The sequence below is a fragment of the Pinus tabuliformis genome, chromosome 5_2 (genome assembly GCF_031772625.1).
Source record: "Pinus tabuliformis cultivar Carrire ecotype Pingquan chromosome 5_2, CPIR1, whole genome shotgun sequence".
In the NCBI taxonomy this organism is placed as follows: domain Eukaryota; kingdom Viridiplantae; phylum Streptophyta; class Pinopsida; order Pinales; family Pinaceae; genus Pinus; species Pinus tabuliformis.
The window spans coordinates 713,941,153-713,961,039 of NC_142306.1; the positions used below are offsets into that span (position 1 = coordinate 713,941,153).

The following is a 19,887-nucleotide window of genomic DNA, read 5'->3' on the forward strand; positions in this document are numbered from 1 at the left end:
TCCCCCAACTCTGCAGTTTCCCTCTCAATTTCTCGATTAGCTTTACCCAAACTTCATTTTTGATTGATTCTTTGGCTAGTGGCAGCCCTAGGTACATAAAGTGGGACCAATTTGATTGGGCTGGGATTTCCATGATCATAGAGATTCTTTGAGTTATGTGTCTTGGGACATTCCAGGTATAGACCATGCACTTATTGTTGTTTAATTTGCCCCCAGAGGCTTGAAGGAAGAGGTCCAGGATGTTCTTGAATCTCCTGGCCATGAGGCTTGATGCACCACCGATTAGAAGGGTGTCGTCTGCAAATAAGGAGTGATTGATCCCCTTGGTTCCTCGAACAATGTCCACTCCTATTATTTCCTTTAACTTTCTCTTGTTTTCCAGGTGCAAACTTAGTGTTTCTGCCATGATGATATAGAGGGAAGGAGATATAGGACATCCTTGCCTCAGGCCTCTTGAACTTTTGAAGGCGCTGCAGGGCCTACCATTAATTAAAGGGGCTGTCCAATTGTAGGAGATGCATTCCATGACCCTGCTGATGAAGAGCTCTGAGACACCGAAGTTATTTAGGACTGCCTGCAGAAATGAGTGGTTTACCCTATCAAAAGCGTTCGCCATGTCCAGCTTGATGATCATACCCTTTTCATTTCTGGCTAAGCTGCTGTGTATCGCCTCCTGAATGAGAATAACATTATCTGTTATATGTCTCTTGGGGACAAATCCTCCTTGGTTTTCGGAAATGAGTGAGGGAAGGATTTTTTTAAACCTATTTGCCAGGATCTTAGTGATAATTTTGTAAGAGACATTGCACAATGAAATAGGTCTGAACCTGTCAAAAGATTGGGGATTGGGCTCTTTTGGGATTAGCGCTAAATGTGAAGATTTGATGCTGCTGCCCATTTTACATTTTGAGTGGAAATTTTTCACCATTCTTATGTAATCTTTCTTGATGATATCCCAGTGAGTTTTATAAAAGCTCACCGTGAAGCCATCTGGCCCAGGGGCTTTGTCCAAGGGCATACTATGGATTGACCATTCAATCTCCTCCCTTGAGATTTCTTTGTCCAGCTCACAGTTTTGTGCTTCAAAGATCTTTCTCTCAATGATATTGAGGAATTCTGGATTTTCCTAATAGTGAGGGTCTGCTGTAAGAAGAGTTTGGAAGTGTCTAGATGCCGCCTCCTTGATTTCCCCTTGCTCCATAAGCTCTCTGCCTTCAAATGTTATCCTTTCAATGTTGTTTCCAGCTCTCCTTACTTTAAGACTGTTATGGAAAAACGAGGTGTTTTTGTCCCCAGAATTGAGCCAGAGACATCTCGATTTCTGTCTTTGCTCGTCCTCTTCTTTACGATGCTGGTTGTAGAGCGCCTTATACAGCTCACTTTCTTTCCTTTGGTCTTCTTCTGAATCTTGGCCGGCTTCCTTTTCCTTATTCCATTGCTCTAGTTTCATTTGCAGGTCGGTTTTTTCCTTCCTTTCCTCCAACGCGTGATTCCTAGCCCACTGTTTTATGGCAATCCGCAGCAGTTTGAGCTTTGATTCCCAAATGAAGTGTGGGGAGCCTGTTATCTCCGTTGCCCAAGCTTCTTTTATCACGTTTCTGAAGTCCTCACTGGAATCCCATGCTCTGTTGTATTTGAATGGCAGCGGACCCATGTCTTCCCCTTTGTCTAAATGCAGCGCCACTGGTTTGTGGTCTGATATGAAGCCCTGTATAATTGTACTTCGAATCCTCGAGAAGTTGGCAACAATTCTCTCCTGCACCAGAATTCGATCAAGTCTCTCTTTGATATTGTTTTTGCCTGTTCTTTTGTTTGACCAGGTGTAGCGGCCATTTTGAGGAGGGATGTCAATAAGACTGTGTGTTTGAATGATTTCTTCCAGTTTGTCTCTTGAGGGATCGACCAAAAAATTCCCTCCTATTTTCTCATCTGCATTCCTTATTAAGTTAAGGTCTCCTCCCAGGAAAATATTCCTCCCTTGGGTAGTCACAAGATCTGTGATGAGAGAATCCCAGCAAGAGGCTTTGTCTCTGAAATGGGGAGGAGCATAGACATTATAAATTGTGTATTCCTCCATCTTGGCTGTGCTTTGCATATCTAGTCTGATCCACCATCTGTTTTGCCTGTTGTCTGTGAGTTTCCATTTGTTTTTATTCCAGATTGCCCCTATGCCTCCTGAGGCTCCTATTGCACTCATGGCTAGTCCTTCATAATTTCTACTTCTTTTCAGGCTGTTATGGAATTCTTGTTCATTGATTTTGGTCTCCTGGAGTAGGAGGAAGTCTGGATGTTCTGCTTTAATAAGGTCTCGGACTGCATTTGATTTTAGGGAGGAGCCCATCCCCCTACAGTTCCAAGAGACCAAAATCATCATTTACTTGATTTGTTGTGGATCCCGCTCTTCTCCTTCATCTTCTCCCCGCTTCCTTTATTCTTATCAAGGTAAGTATCCATTGGCTGTTGGGTCCCTGTGGCCATTTCTTTTGCTGCATTCTCATCTCTTATCTCTTTGTTTGATTTCCTTCCTACTTTTCTTGGGGGGTCCGTGGCTGAGATGTTTTCCTTTGTTTTATTTCTAGTTAGGATTCTTTCCACTGTTGGAGGGGGGGAGGCCTGGAGGGGGGAAGAAGGGGAGGCTCTGGGGCCCTTGGGAGACGGAGGGGGGGATAAGGGTTCCTCTGATGCCAAGGATTCGAAAGGATTGGAGGAGGAAGGGAAGGGAGGGCCAGATCCAGAGGGTTGAGAAGAGAGGATTGGGGTTTCAGAGGAGGGTTTTGATGAAACAGGGGGAGGGTTTGTCTTTTTTTTTCTTGACAATTTCCCAAGCTTCTTCTGGGGCTTCATCATTGCTATTATCTATTGATTTAGATTTGCTACACCTATTAGCAAAATGCCCGTATTCATGACATACCTTACACTTGAATGGCAGCTGCTCGTAGTCCACCTGCTGAATGTGCGTCCACTGGTCTACTCTGAGTTTGATTGCCTCCGGTAATCCTTTCCCCAAATCCACTTCTACACATATCCTAGCGCATGCATGCATATTCTCCTTTGGCTCCGATCTATCGATGTATTTCCCTACCGCGTTCCCGATGGCTCTCACAGATTCGTCTCCCCAACAGTGGAGCGGCAGATGTGGCAGGCGAACCCAGACGGGGACCGCGTTGGGGACGTCCATTTCTGGATCGAAGTCGGGAGTCCACCGGTTGAGATAAAGGCCTCTGGTGTCCATGAAGTAGGGACCATTTCTGAAAATGAGGTTACGATATTCCACTGATTCAAAGAGGAAGGTGAAGAACCCCCTTCCACAAAACCTTATTGCGATCTTGCCTTGGACCATTGCATTCCAGTTTCGTTCAACCCAACGTTGGACCGTGCGAGGAGAAGGCCATAACCCCGTGAACTGGCCAACCAAGCCTCGTTCAGCAAGAGCCACAGCAGCTCTCCTTGGAAGGGCGGGGGGGAGCGGTACTTCCAGGATTGCATCAAGTTTTTTGACAAACTTTGAGGCTAAAGGGCGGATCCTTTCCGAGTTGTTCTCTGGAATGAGAGATGCAAAAGCTTTCTCCAGTTCTGCCTGCTCCTGGGAGGGTGGATCCATAGTGCAGCGCAGGGGCGCTCCGCCAACGAACGGGAAGGGTAAAAGGGCAGGAGGCCCAGTAGAGGAGAGGGCAGAAGGCCCTGGGCAAAGGGGGGTCAGCAGCAGGAGGCTGCAACCCAGCAGCAAAGCTGCCAGGCGCGGGCACGCTCAGGGTTCAGGTCAGGAGCGCAGCAGGGCGCAGGAGCAGAGCGCGCGGGTATTTTTTTCTTTCAAACTTCACACAATTTTAATAATAACATGTAAGGTAGATTTTTCTTTCATCTTATAGATGGAATAGACCTAGGCCTAAGCTCAATTTACTATGTGTAACACTCGAGTGTAAATAATTTTAATGTTCTAGTTTACTAGGGAAGACAATAATTTTGGACCAAGTTTGGAATATAAGTTATTTTAATTTGTATTTTGATATTTTCTTTTGATGAGAAACTATTTGTATTTTGATATGTTCTTTTGATGAGAAACTATGGAAGTCGCGCGAAAAGTTCACATTAACTTTAATAATGGCAAAGGCCAAGATTCCTATATCAGTAAAAGACCCTGGAATGAACCCCTAGGGCAGACAGATTTACAAAAGATTCCAAGAAGAAGGTGGGGTTCTAACCCTCAGAACTCATTAAACTTTGAATTATTTACAATAACAAGTGAACAATTAAACGCACAGTGATTACTTTTAAATTAGAAACCCTTCTCGAGCGTTTGTAAACTATTTTCCTCAGGACAAAAACCCTTTTCAAATAAGAGTGAAAAATAAACAACTTTTGTATGTGTTGTTAACAGAGAAGTAGAATTAAATAATTTTGAGAACCTAGAACAGATGCAGAGGAGTCGGTTCACTTTGAACTGGAAGTCGACTCGTTTCATAGGAGTTGTACCTACAACCACCTCAATTGGAGTTATTACCTCTGGAAAATCACGGTGAGTGTAAAAAAAAAGGAAAGACGGTAAACTGGGTAAAGAAGTTTGAAAATTCTTGCCCTCAAAAACCCTGGTAAAGGATTTTAGTTGCTGCTACTATCGTCATGGGAATTCAAAGAAGTCTTATTCTTCACTACAAATTGTCGGGATATTGTATTAACTCTTAACCTTTGTTCCTTATAAATGAGGAATTGAACCTGTGATAACCTTCCTAGGCTCTCGGGCGACCTGAGAAAGGGAATATAACATAAATTTACCTAGGGTTGCATAGCTCTTCACCGGCGTTGTGGCAGAACAAATGTCCATCTAGTCAGTGGTGTTGGTAGGGTACAATTACACTAATGCCCTCCAACAAAATGTGAACCGTTAGATTGAGCCCTTGGGGATCAATGATAGCCAAACATCCATTTGTCAATTCATCCAACTGGTAAACCCCTGTACCATCGAACACCTGTAGGTTAAGACTAAGAACTTTCGAGAGAATACGATATCGTTAATAAAATACTAAATAATAAGTCAAACTAAAGTGTAAGGAGCGATGCAAAATAATTAGTCGGCCCGTGAATCCACCTTAAGAGTAATCTATAGTCTTAATAATTTAATGCACAAAGTTATGCAATATTTTGGGTTTTCTATGTCATAGTAATGGTCACACCCAATTGAAATAGAGTTATATTACATGTATGGGTATGTTATATAGAATTAACACAACTAATGTTGATTTAGATGTGACTAATGATAAGTGGTAAATATTTTTATTTTATCATATGAAGTTTGTATGTGTTTGCTTGTTACAAGTAGTATCAAAGCACAGTTTCAACACTGTGACGTGATTGGGAAATTGTAGTGATGTTTATTGTGTTGAAGTGCACAAGGAGAGAGAGGGGGGAGAGGGAATAGATCACGATGAGGAGAGGCGCTGGAGGTCTACCCCCACCAAGGTCAATGGTGGAATCTGGTTCTATACCAATCCCTGAAGCAAACCTAGAAAAGTAGGTACATCCTGGTGTAGAGCAACAAAACCAAACAAGTATGCTGCTTGAAATTGTCCAACAACTGAAGGCTGAGATGGTTCAACTAAGAACATATAATGAAAGACTAATGTGCGAACAAAATTGAATCTTGAAGAGTCTCTCGGACAAACATAACCATCAGACTTCTCGGCCCAGCCTTTATCACATAACCAGAGTTGATGAAGAGCATCAACACAGAAATGAAAGTACTTCGGAAGGAAGTCACACCCAAAGGATTGATTGAAACAAAGATAACAATGAAGAAGAATCGGGCAATGCTTTTGATCAAAGGAGAATGAAGAAACAAAAACTTGAACTGTAGGAGGAAGTTAGAAAAATCAAATGCCCCACATTTGATGGGGAGGTTGAAGAAGTTTCGAAAGCCTGGATCATTAATATGAATAAATACTTCCAAGTTTATGAATATGACAATAACCTCAAGGCTAGATTGGTTATATATCAGCATCAAGGGAAAGCTACCTTATGGTGGGAGGAGGTAAAGGGAGTGCAAGGGATAGAGCACGAGTTTCATAAGCATTTCAAAAATAAATATTTGATAGAATAGTTTATGATGAAAAACCAAAGAATTTCGTCTTGAAATTGGGGCAGCTAACTATGGATGAATTTGTGGTCAAATTTACATCCTTGTTGAGATACGTTCTGTATATTTGAAAGGAAAAAGCTAATGTATAGTCTTCTATGAGTAGTTTGCCTACATATATGAAGGAAATAATAGAATTTGATAATCCCAAGACTATGGATGAAGCAATATGGAAGGCTCGAATTTGCTATCAATGGATGAAGAAAAAAGGGGACAGTGGTAAAGGTTAGCCCCAAAAGAAAGGACAAAAGAGTTATTATAATATCAGAGGCACTAAGTCTGCAAGCTTTAAAAACACACAGAAATGTCATTCAAACAAACAATTTGGAAGAAATCAACATAAAACTAGATGGAAAATAGAACCCAAGCATATAGAAACATCAAGGAAGCCAGAGCCCAGCCAAACACAAAAGCCCCCTCCACAGTGTTGGGGTTGTGGAGAACCCCATTATTATAAAAATTTCCCCCATTGTGCCAAGCCTGAGCAAGCTACTAATGTACAGGAAGCTTCTACAGTTGGGGAGGTGGCGAGAAGTATGCCTAGGATCAATATTGTGTTAGAAGACCATCAAGCATATTATCAACCTACTATGATAGAGCTGGAAGGTAAGTTATTTAATCAATCTATGTCTATTTTAGTGGATCTAGGTGCAAGTTTAAGTTATGTCAGCCCCAAAGTAGTGGAAAAATGTTGTATGCAAACTCATAAATTTAAAATCCCGTGGCTGGTACAATTAGCTATAGGAGCCAAGAGAAGAGTGAATGCTAAGATACCAAATTGTTCTATTGAAATAGGGAGTCAACGGATTATAGCTGATTTGAACATATTTCCTTTAGGATCATATGACATGTTGATTGGGATGGACTGGATGGAAGGGCATTGGTCCTTAGTAAATTGTAAAGAAAAGTCCATTAGTAACCTTGTTGAAAATGGTTCTCGGCAAGGGATCCAAGGAGCTAGAAAATATATGAGGTTACATCCCATCATTGCCTCCCAAATAGGTAAATGCCTAGGGATGTGTGATTTATGCTTTCCAAGTTGGGTATTCTAATACTAAGGATAATACCTCCACCTTAGGAAACATACAAATAATCCAAGATTTTTCTAATGTGTTCCTTAAGAATATATTAGGGTTTCCCCCAAAACAAGACATTGCTTTTACCATTTAGTTAATTCCTGGAGCAATGAAAGTATCTAAAGCCCCTTACCGCATGAGTGTACCTGAGTTAACTCAACTTAAGATGTAGTTACACAAATTGCTCGATAAAGGATATATTCATCCCAGTGTATCACCCCGGGGAGCTACAATATTATTTGTAAGAAAGAAGGACGACACATTGATACTCTGCATTGATTATAGGCATTTTAATAAACTAACCGCCAAGAATAAATACTTGTTGCCTCGAATTGACAATCTCTTTAATTAGGTCAAAGGTGCAACAATTTTCTCTAAGATGGACTTATGGTAAGGATACCACCAAATTCGGGTAAAGGAAGAAGACATTTGTAAGACGACATTTAGAACTCGTTATGGTTACTATAAGTTTATGGTCTTACCTTTTGGGCTGACCAACACACCAGTGACATTCATGAGTTTAATGCATGGAATATTTCATCAATTTTTGCATAAGTTTTTCCTTATCTTATAGATTCTATTTTTTATTATTCTAAAACTTTAGAGGAACATAAGGAACACTTGCGTACGGTACTGCAAGTATTACAAGACCATCAATTGTATGCTAAATTTAGCAAATGTGATTTTTATAAAAATCAGATTCAGTATTTGGGGCATGTCATTTCAGCTGAGGGAATAGTTGTTGATCCTGAAAATATCATAACCATTATGGTGTGGCTTGTACCAAAAAATGTAGTTGATATACTCGTCATTTTATTGAGGGATTCTCTTGGATCGCATACCCCATCACCTCCTTACAAAAGAAAGGAAATTTTTTTAAGTGGAATAGCAAGTGTCAGCAAAGTTTTGAACAATTAAAACATCTATTAAATAATGCCCCTGTATTAAAGATTGCTAACCCAAACAAGGAATTCATGGTCTGCGCAGATGCTTGTCAAAAAGGGGTAGGGGCAGTACTAACGCAAGATGGGAAAGTGATAACATATGAGTCATAAAAGTTGAAGGAACATGAGCAGAGATATTCTACATATGATTTTGAATTAATCATTGTTTTCCATGCGTTGAAAGTATGGAGGCACTATATTTTAGGCAAAGTATTTCTACTAATGACAAACCATAATAGTTTGACAAGTAATTTCAAACATCCCAATTTAAATGCCCGTCAAGCAGGGCAGAGTGTTTTTCTTAGTGATTTTGAATTTGACATCAAACATCTAAAAGGAAAGGAAAATCATGTTGTAGAAGAACTAAGGAGAAGAATGCATTTTGTTTATGAACTAGATTATAATCAAATAGAATTTAAATTTCTGGAGCAAATTAAAGAAGTTGCCCAAAGAGATCCAGAACATAATTTTTTATGGCAGCAGACCCATCAGGCTAACAACTAGGGTAAAAAGTCAGAATATAGTATAAATAAGGATCAAATGTTAACTTTTAGGGGGAGGATATATGTCCCCAACCATATTTCAGTTAGACGATTGGTTTGTACAAATTTCACGAGAGTCCATATACTGCTCATCTTGGATACCAGAAAATGTTTTCAGAAATAAAAAAAGGATTATTTTTGGCTAGGTATGTGCAAAGATATTGCAGAATATTTTGCAAGATGTTTACAGTGTCAACAAGTCATAGCTTAATACCAACACTGTGTTAGCCTTCTTCAGCCATTACCTATACTTGAGAGGAAGTGGGAAGTCATTAAGCTTGACTTTATCACAAGACTACCCAAATCTAAAAAGCACAATGACTTAATCATGGTAATCGTGGATAAACTCAGTAAAACAACTCATTTTATTCTAGTACAATATACTTTCTAGGTGGTTCAAATTGTTGATATTTTCATGAAAGAAGTGTTATGATTGCACGCTATTCTTAAGATAGTTATATCCGACAGTGATGTAAAATTCACCTTTGTATTTTGGAGAGCCCTCTTTACAGGACTGGGAACTCAAATTCAATTCAACACTGCATACCATCCATAGACCGATGGGAAGACTAAATGTGTGAATCAAGTACTGGAGGATATAATACAGATGTATGTTATGCAACAATCGAGCAAGTGCGAGGAATATTTGCATTTGGTGGAGTTTTCGTATAATAACACTTATCATGAGTCTTTGAAGATGAGCCCCTCTGAGGTGCTATACAAGAGAAGGTGTAGAACACCCATGAATTGGAATAGTCCTGAAAATAGATTAATGCTAGGGCCAGATATGTTGGAAGAGATCGAAAAAATGGTAAAGAAATTATGACAGAATTTAAAGGCTGCTCAAGATAGGCAAAAGTCTTAAGCTGATCGAAAAATAACCTATCGGGAATTCTGAGTCAAAGATCATGTATATGTATGAATCAAACCTAAGAAAAGCACTCTAGGATGGAATACTTGTGCAAAGCTTGCCCCACGTTTATGTGGCCAAAAAGAATTGGACCAATGACATATCGACTGGCCTTACCCAGTCATATAAGAGTCCATAACGTATTTCATGTCTCATTGTTAAAGTGATGTGTATGACTCTCAACATGTGATTCACTTCCAAGATGTTTAGGTAACACTTTAAGATTTACTTTGACATTGATATAATGATTTCAGTGAGATAATTGTAGTATGGTTGTTGTAACGGGTCGAACCGGATGGAGAGTTCCTGGTAGAGCCTCAACGTATCTTCGAGCGAAGAGAAATAACACTATGGAGGTGCGTTGTCACCTAGATTAAAGTGCAATGGAGACACTTTAGCCTAGAAGAGGCTACCTAGGAGGATGTAAGTTTCATACAAGAAGCATACCCATGCATGTTTCAGAGACACGAATAAACACCAAGGACGATGTTTTGTACAAGGGAGGGGAGATGTAAAAACCTGGTTGTGTAAATAATTTGATTGTTCTAGTTTACTATGCAATGCAAAAGTAATTTTGGACTAAGTTTGGAATAGAATTCATTTTAATTTGTATTTTGATATTTTCTTTTTATGAGAAGCTATGGAAGTCGTGGGAAAAATTCCAAAAGAGGTAATATTTAGTTCCAAGTAGTTAGACAGTTAATTCCTCTTCCCTAGTAGATAAATTATCCCCATCTACGAAAGAGGGGTTATTTTGGGCCAAGAAAGGAGGGAGAGGATTGAAGAAGTAAAAATAAATAAATAACCTAAGACAGGACGTTATTAAGGAGATGTGGAGGGCATTCTTGAGCTGGTCATGAACCAGTGGAATCCCCGTATTAATTTATGGACTGGATTAAAAGTCTTGAGGTCCAAGAAGAATATTTTTATCTTGAGCTATTCTGGAACTAAAGAGGCTGGGGGGTGAGTCAGGACGTAATAACCAGACTAAACATTTGGGAGGTGGAGTCTTTTTCCCAATTACTTCCTGGCGGAAATAGTCAACAGATAAGTATTGTTCCAAGAGTTATCTATTATTTTAAATTCTGATGTGAACCATCCACTGTTTGAAATAATGTTGGGAACTATTTACTATTTAAAATATTAATATGAACTTTCTATTGTTCTAAATATTGATGCAAATGTTTATTTTTCCTCTTGTATGGAGGAATTAAAGAAAATAATTGTGAAAAGTATGGGTTTCATTCGAAAAGGATACATAAACTATTGTGTTTTTAATTAGTTTAACTAAGAGGATGCCCGAAATGTTTGAAGTACAGAGTAACGAGTTACCATTGGTGTTTTCTGTTCTTGAAAGAAAAGTATATGGCTTTCATAAGCAGTAATATTTCTTATACATTGAAAGAATCTATATATATATATATATATATATATATATATATATATATATATATTAATGACCTCTAAATGTTGTAACTGTTCTTCCTTAGCCTTCCGATAGCCAAGAGAATACATGTGCATTTTAAAATACAACCATAATATCAGTAAAATACAAACAATAAGATTAACCCAATTTGGGTTCAAACGAAAAATCAAAACACAGATGAACCTCGGTTAATTCTATGAGGGCCAACTTGTAGGTTTGCCCAGGGAAAATTGAAGTTTCATAATGAATTCTTAGTTAACGCCACATGGGAAAAGAGAAACCCTGTAGCCGCAAGGGAACTACCTTGTAAGGTGTGAGGCAAAACATGCTAATAATCAGATGAACAAAGGAAACTAAAGCCCATCTAAACACATAATTTTCAAGGTGTGTGAAATACCAGAAAACTAAACAGAACATTAACAGTACATATTTAAAAATAGATAAAAATATTCTTCTATTTCGAAAGAATCTAGTTATGGCTTAATGATAAAGTCCACATTAACTGTAATAATGATGAAGGCAAAGATTCCTGTATCAGTAAAACACCCTAGAACAAAACCCTAGGCATGACAGATCTACAAAATATTCCAAGAAGAAGGCGGGGTTCTAACCCTCAAAACTCATTAAACTTTGAACTATATACAATAACAAGTGAACAATTAAACATATTGTGAATACATTTAAATCAGAAACCCTCCTCGAGGGTTTGTAACCTATTTTTCCTTAGGAGAAAATCCCTTTTCAAATAACAGTAAAAAACAACAACTTTTGTATGTGTCGTTAATAGAGAAGCATAATCAGATAATTTTAAGAACTTGGAATAGATGTAGAGGAGTCGATTCACGCTGAACTAGAAGTCCACCCGCATCATAGGAGTTGTACCTACAACCATCGCAACTAGAGTTATTACCTCTAGAAAATCATGGTGAATGTAAAAACAAAGGAAAGACAGTGAACTAGGTAAAAAACTTTTGAAAACTTTTGAAAATTCTTACCCTCAAAAACCTTGGTAAAGGATTTTAGTCGTCACCACTGTCGTCATCGGAACTCAGAGAAGTTTGTCACAACAAACAGGAAATTTAATTATTCACTACAAATTACCAAGAGATTGTATCAACTCTTAACCTATGTCCCTTGGAAACGAGGAATCGAACAAGTGATAACCTTCGTAGGCTCTCGAGCGATCCAAGAAAGGGAAAATAGCATAAATTGACCTAGGGTTGCAAAGCTCTTCACCAGCATTGTGGTGGAACAAATGTACATCTAGTCAACAGTGTGGGTAGGGTATAATGACCCCAATGCCCTCCAATGAAATGTGAATTGTTAGATCGAACCCATGGGGATCAACGACAACATGACATCCATCCATCAATTCATGCTACCGGTAAACCCTAGTACCATTAGACACCTGTAGGTCAAGATGATAACTTTCGAGAGAATATGATATTGGTTATATAAGCTACTAAATTAATAATTCAAACTAAGGTTGAAGGAGAGATGCAAAATAATTACTCAGCTCGTGAATCCACCTTAGGATTAATCTATAGTCTCAACAATTTATGTACAAAGTTATGCAATTCTTTGGGTTTTCGATGTCATAACAATGGTCACACCCAATTAAAATATAGTTATATTACATGTATGGGTATGTTATATAGAAGTAACACAATTAATGTTGATTTATATGTGACTAATGATAAGTGGTAAATATTTTTATATCATTTTATGAAGTTTGTATGTGTGAGTTTTTAACATTATCCAAAAAAAAATGAAAAATTAATTCAATCACTTTTAATTTATGTTGTTCTAAATTGCATTGTTGTCATTGGAAATGAAAGACAATAATCTTGTGACATTAAACTAGTTAAAATTGTTAACATTATGGAAAATGAATTTAGTATAACAATTTTATTAGGTTTGGTTAGTAAAAGGTCACAAAATATGTTTTTAATTTTTTTTACCTATAGAACATAAAAATTTGAATGCATTAGATTTTATTGAAGGATTATTTTGATGGAAATGCTCTATTATTTTGGTTTAAAAAATGAAAGTCTAATAGAATTTCGTATGACTCAACAAAAATGGTGTTGTCTAACTATTTATGTTCTAGAGTTTTTGGTTTGGATCCTTTGAAACAATTTTTGGAAAAATGATATTTTATTTGATCTTAGACTTTTGTGATTCATATTGATTTTTGCAACTAACTTTCAGATTACTCACATCAAAATGGATGTTCCCAGCGTTGTTCCAGTATGGGTCATTTTGCCACGCCTCCCTCTTCACTTCTGGGGAGATGATTCAGTAAAGGCCATCAGGAATGCAGTTCGGAAATACATAGACATATGTGAACCAAAGGAGAACATGCATGTCTGCGCTAGAATATGTGTAGAAGTGGATTTAGGGAAAGGGCTTCCGGAGGTGATAAAGATCAAAGTGGATCAATGGACGCACATCCAACAATTGGATTATGAACAAATCCCATTCAAATGCAAGGTATGTCATGAATATGCTCACTTTGCTAATAGATGCTAAAAAAAATAAAATGAAAATGAAAATGTAGAAGATTTGGAAAACAAATGGAAACAGGCTAAACGGAAAAAATCGTCCAATAAACAACCCCTTCACACCTCATCGCAGCCCCTTGTCTCGTCAGGCCCCCCTCCTCCATCACCTAAAGTAGGCATCCCCTCTTCTCTCATTAACCTAAACCCATTTGGGCCTTGGAAGAGCTCTCAGCCCCTCCTTCCCCCCGATCTCCTCTACATCCACATAGCTCCCCCATCATTACCCCTCCTCCTACAAGCACTCGCTCTCCACCGCCCCCATCAGTTGATAGAATATTAACTAGAAATCAGTCCAAGGAATCCCTTCAAACCTTTGAACATAAAAAAAAGCAGGAAGGAAATCCAATAAGGAGCTGAGGGATGAAGCAGCAGCTAAGGAGATGGCCTTAGATATGCAACAACAAATGGATTCTTTTCTCGGGAAAATTTCTGGAAACAATGACAAAAGTTAGCAGAGAGGGAAAGCTCTCGCGCATCACCAAACAAACAAATAAGGATTGTGGTCTCTTCGAACTGTCGTGGATTGGGAACAACTTTCAAAGAAAATGCATCAAGGGACATATTAGAAAAACAATCGCCAAACATATTCATGATTCAGGAGACAAAAATAAACAACCAAGAAATTGAAAAAAAGATTAAAAAACTAAAAAATTTATGAAGGAGCAGCAATACAGGTTACAGGAGCCTCAGGAGGAATCTGTACGCTCTGGAGAAAACAAGAATGGGAAATGAAACAACAAAAAAAGGAACATCATTGGATTCAAATAGATATAAATCAAGTAAGTACAAAGGAGCAGTACAACTTCATCAATATATACGCACCAAATCATTACAGGGAAAAAGAGCAATGCTGGAGCACTTTAAAAGAAACTCTAACTGAAATCCAAAATGGGAAATTTATCCTTGGAGGGGATTTAAACTTGGTTCGAAATATAGAAGAGAAGTTTGGAGGGTTATATCATGCCGATCCATCCAAGGAAGCTTTGGAAACAATAATGGAACATCACAAATTAATTGACATCCCCCCAAGCAATCGGAAATATACATGGAGCAATAAGAGAGTTGGAAAAAGTAACATAAAGGAAAGGATGGATAGAATATTGGTCCAAAAAGACATCGCTTCAGGCTACAACTCGGTAAGATCCAAAATCCTTCACACAACGGCATATAATCACAAGCCAATGGCAATTATATTAGCAAAAATGGAAAATCAAGGACCTCTTCCATTTAAATACAACCCAATATGACAAAGTGATGAAGACTTTAGGAACCAAATTACTGAAGCTTGGGCACCAAGAATTACAGGATCACCTTAATATGTTTGGGAAACAAAGCTAAATTTTTTTAGAATTAAGCTCAAGACATGGGCAAGAGAGAATGAAAAAAAATTAAAAAATAGAGCTGCAAATTAAAATAGACAACATGTAAAAGGAAAAGGAAAACAAAGAGGAGGAAAAACAATATTATTTAAACGAGAAGAAGATATTTTGGGAAATATATAGGGAAAATAGAAAAGAGGAAGAAGAGACGAGATTGAAATCTAGAAGCCTTTGGCTCAATGCAAGGGACAAAAACACAACCTTTTTCCACAATACAATGAAAATAAGAAGAGAGAGAAATCAGATAGATAAAATCCAAGTTTATGGGCAAGAGATCACAGGAACAGAGGAGCTGAAAAAAGCAGCTCATAACCATTTCAAAAACCTCCTTACAGCCAATGAAGATGCAACAGATCATGAGAGCTTTCTTCAGCATACAAAAAAATAAATAAGAGAAGAGCATAAATAAAAAATAATTAAAGAGATCTCAGAAGAGGAAATAGTTGCAGCCATATGGAGCCTCCACCCAGATAAGGCCCCTGGGCCAGACGATTTCACAATATCATTATACAAGCAACATTGGAATATTATAAAAAAAGATTTTCTAAGAATGGTAAGAAACGTATTAAAAAAAAAGGGAAGTAATACAAAATCCTCTTATCTGGCTCTAGTCCCAAAAGAACCTAATCCGTCCACCTTTAATAGATCTCGTCCTATTTCCCTCTGAAACTCCTCTTATAAGATTATTACTAAAGTAATTGCCAATAGAATCAAGAAAGTGCTCCCGGAGATAATATCTGAAAATCAGGGAGGCTTTGTGCCCAATAGACATATGATTGACAATGTAATTATTGTACAGGAAGCCGTCCATACAAGCATGCAAAGGAAAGAGAAAGGAATCATTATAAAATTAGATATGGAAAACGCCTTTGATAGGTTCAGCCTTCCATATCTAATGGCAGCACTCCAAAAATTCAGATTCCCTCAAGATATAATAGAGGTCATCCAGGCTTGCATTTCAACCCCATGGATTGCACCTCTTATAAATGGAAGACCAAGTAAATTCTTCCAGAGCACTAGAGGTCTCACACAAGGGTGCCCACTCTCCCCTTTTTTCTATGTTATAATGGCTGAAACTTTAAGCATATCCCTAGAAAAACAAAGGAGAGAAAGAAATATTACAGATATCCAAATAGCAAGAGGAGTTAAAACCATTAACCACGCCCTTTTTGCAGATGATAGCCTCTTTTTGGGAGGGGCTTCAACAATAATCGCCAAAAGATTAAAAAAAGTTCTAGAATATTTTCTTTATGTTTCAGAGAGTTATTTTAAACAACTCAAAGTGTAAAATATATGGTTGGAACACTCCCTCCAGAACCATGCAAAGGATCTCGCAAATCCTAGAAATCCTCACACATAAAAAATGGACCCATTTCTCCTATCTGGGGCTCCCTATCTCCAAAGAGAATATGAAGGCAGAATTATGGAGCAAACATATTGAAAAAATGAAAGATAAAATTCAAAAATGGGGTATGATGTGGCTAAATATGGTAGGTAGGATGATTTTGATAAAGGCATTACTCTCGGCACTCCCAATCTATTAGTACACAATAATTTTGGCACTAGCAAGCGCACACAAACAAATGGAATTAATAATAAGAAGCTTCTTATGGCAAGGAGGGAAACAAGAGAACAAAAAATTCAGTTTGGCCAAGTGGGAGCAAGTCACATTACCATATGAACAAGGAGGCTTATCAATAAGACTCACTGGCTTAATGAATGTTGCTTTGGGAATGAAAATAGTATGGAGAATGATAACAGGAAATGAGAGTTGCTGGAAAAAAACCCTCGCCACAAAATACATGGACAAATCTAGAACAAATTTATTGAATGAAAATGTTCCTATAAGGTCGTGCACTCAAGTATGGAAGCTTGTAAAAAAGACAATTCCGCTACTAAAAAATAATACCTCTAAAACCCCAAGTAATGGGAAAACGGTAACGATATGGGAGGAAAAAATTATGGGAAAAGAGCCTTTAAAGTTTCAGTTGGAACTTGAAGGCATTCAAAAATGGATGAAAAAAAGAGGCCTTAACACACTTCACTGAATCTCTATTTGGGATCGGCGAGAATGGCAAGAACGAGAAAATATAATAACCCCTCCAAATCTGAAAGGTCATTGGGATAGATTAAGGTAGCACCTCAAAGAAGCAGCACCCACATTCATTGAGGAAGAATATGCTTTTGTTTGGGATTCAAGCGGAGGAGGATGCACAGTCAAAACAGGTTATAACACCCTTCAAGATTACCCAAATCAACAGGATTGGGGCCATTGGAAAACAATATGGAAGACTGAAAGTTTACCAAAAATCAAAATATTTATTTCGACCCTCCTAAAAGGAAAAATCCTAACCTCTTAAAATCTCCAAAAAAAAGGCTTCCATGGTCCCTCCAGGTGTTCTATGTGCCTGAAGGAAGAAGAGACCATCCAACACCTATTCCAGGACTACAAGATAGCTAAAGAATGTTGGAAACAACTCTCAAGTCCCCTTGAAATCAATTTAAATTTTGCAAATCCATTTCCAGAATTTTTTCAAGCTTAGGAGAAGGCATACCCCTACTTAACAAAGAACAAGGTGACAATTAATCAGTTCTAGAAATGCCTTCCAACAGTTTTGTGCTGGAAAATTTGGTTGACAAGAAATAAAAGTGTTTTCAAAGACCAAACCCCAATAACAGGGAAAATTTTATCCAAAATTTGGGGCTTAACATCTAAAATATTAAACACAAAAGGGACTACAGTAATAGACTATAACATCCTACAGCAAGAGTAGAGAAAGACTGGATTAGGAAAGCTATAACAAAAAACAATGGGCAAAAAGGACACAAGAAAACTCCATCAGCTCAGAGTTGGAAAATTAGGCTAAATGAGAAAGAATTTGCAAATTAGAAAAAAAAACAAAAAATATATTTCCTCCTCTTTAATGGGGCATCGAAAAAAATCCCGAAAAGCAAGGGCAGGAGGAATTATAATTGATCCTGATGGGAAAGAGATAGTTTCATATGAATGGGGTCTGGCAAAAGACATCAAACAACAAAGCAGAAGTGTACAATTTTCTTGTTAGGATATTCCGACACATAGGATATAGTTAAGTTCAACTTGGTCTAGTATAGAGTTAGGTTAGAGTTAGGTAAAGTGTGTTTCTTTACCGTTGTACATTTTGTAACTTACAATCCGACGGTCACGATATGTAGTGATCCGACGGTTCACTCTCACCTCGGTATTACCGACACTTGATCCGTGGCTTGACACCCGATTGGTCCATGAGTTCTATTTAAAGCGCATGGAGGGTCATTGTTCGTGTAATCCGTGCATGAGAGAAGCTTATGTAAATTTTCATTCTTTGATTAATAAATTGCCTGTAGTACCCACGTTGGGACAGGCCGTGGACTGTTTCCCTCCTTGCACTTTGAGGGTTTTAACCACGTCAAAAATACTGGTGTTTGATTTGAGATCTGGTTGTGAGCGGTGTCCTTTTGGTGTTCTTTCTGAGGAACTTACCCTGTAAATTCCTACATGGTATCAGAGCTATTTGAGGGCCGCGTCCGTTGGTGATCCAAATCTGAAGCCGGTAGAACTGCATGCGGCTGTCGTTTCCTAGATCTGCTGTTTCTGACTGCTTTCGGGCCGAGAGGACTGCTCTGTTGCGTTCGGAGCATCTGTTCCAGTGAGGAATCCCTTTCGTTTCACGCGAAAAGGTTTCCGGTAGCCCTAGCTGCGTCATTTTTCAGATCGGGAGGTATACAGTGTTTTTTTGCAGTTTACTGTTATTTTCTCTCTACTTATTTCGGTCTCAGTTTATTTAGCCTTTTTTTAAACCGGATCTATACCTTTCATTTCTGTGTATGCTCTTTGCCCTGCGACTCTGTGCGATCTGGGCAAATCAGAAACAGAAAGGAAGGATTTCTGAAAGTTTGATGCTACCTTATACCGTCAACTTGTCGGAAAACTCTTGTATTTAACCCATACTCGTCCTGATCTTTCCTTTGTTGTTGGCCTTGTTGCTCGTTTTATGCAAAACCCCCGTGAAAGTCATTGGAAAGCAGCTAAAAGAATACTTCGTTATGTTCGAGGTACAGTACAGTTTGGGATTCATTACAGTGCCAAAGCAGCTCCTCTGTTAGTTGGTTTCACTGATTCTGATTGGGCTGGTGACCCTGATGATCGGAAGTCTACTGCCGGTTATGTCTTCACTCTTGGTTCAGGACCTATTACATGGGCTTGTAAGAAACAGGCTGCCATTTCTCTTTCGTCAGCAGAAGCAGAGTATCGTGGTGCCGTGGAATCTAGTAAGGAAGCCTTGTGGCTTCGTCAGATCCTATCAGAGTTTGGCTTTGAGCAGCAGCATCCAACCACACTTTGGTGTGATAATCAAAGTGCCATTCAGCTATGCAAAGATCCAGTCCAGCATCAGCGCAGCAAACACATTGAACTACACATGCACTTCATCAGAAAGCTCATTCATGACCATGTTCTTGAAGTGCAATATTGTCCAACAGATGATCAGGTTGTAGACATCTTCACAAAGGCTCTCACAGAGGCGAAGTTCACTAAACTTCGATATATGCTTGGAGTTCAGGAAGTTGTCACTAAGGGGGGATAGGCTCTAGTGCCTCCTTCCTTCTCCTATTGTGTCATATTTGTAAATCCTTCAATCCTATCCCAAGTTGTTCTTAAGGGGGGATGTTAGGATATTCCGACACATAGGATATAGTTAAGTTCAACTTGGTCTAGTATAGAGTTAGGTTAGAGTTAGGTAAAGTGTGTTTCTTTACCGTTGTGCATTTTGTAACTTACAATCCGACGGTCACGATATGTAGTGATCCGACGGTTCACTCTCACCTCGGTATTACCGACACTTGATCCGTGGCTTGACACCCGATTGGTCCATGAGTTCTATTTAAAGCGCATGGAG

The 19,887-nt window shown here is 38.5% G+C and overlaps 1 protein-coding gene across 1 annotated transcript; it reads right to left on the reverse strand.

Moving 5' to 3' along the window:
- Nucleotides 1–1,126: 1,126 nt before the first annotated feature.
- LOC149161167 (uncharacterized) lies at nucleotides 1,127–2,341 on the reverse strand. The gene has a single exon (XM_089434794.1). It carries the CDS (start codon nucleotides 2,339–2,341, stop codon nucleotides 1,127–1,129), a length of 1,215 nt encoding a protein of 404 aa, XP_089290920.1.
- Nucleotides 2,342–19,887: the final 17,546 nt, after the last annotated feature.

Excerpts from the sequence above, each read along its gene's own strand:
- LOC149161167 (XM_089434794.1), bottom strand. The coding sequence starts at position 2,341 with ATGGGCTCCTCCCTAAAATCAAATGCAGTCCGAGACCTTATTAAAGCA.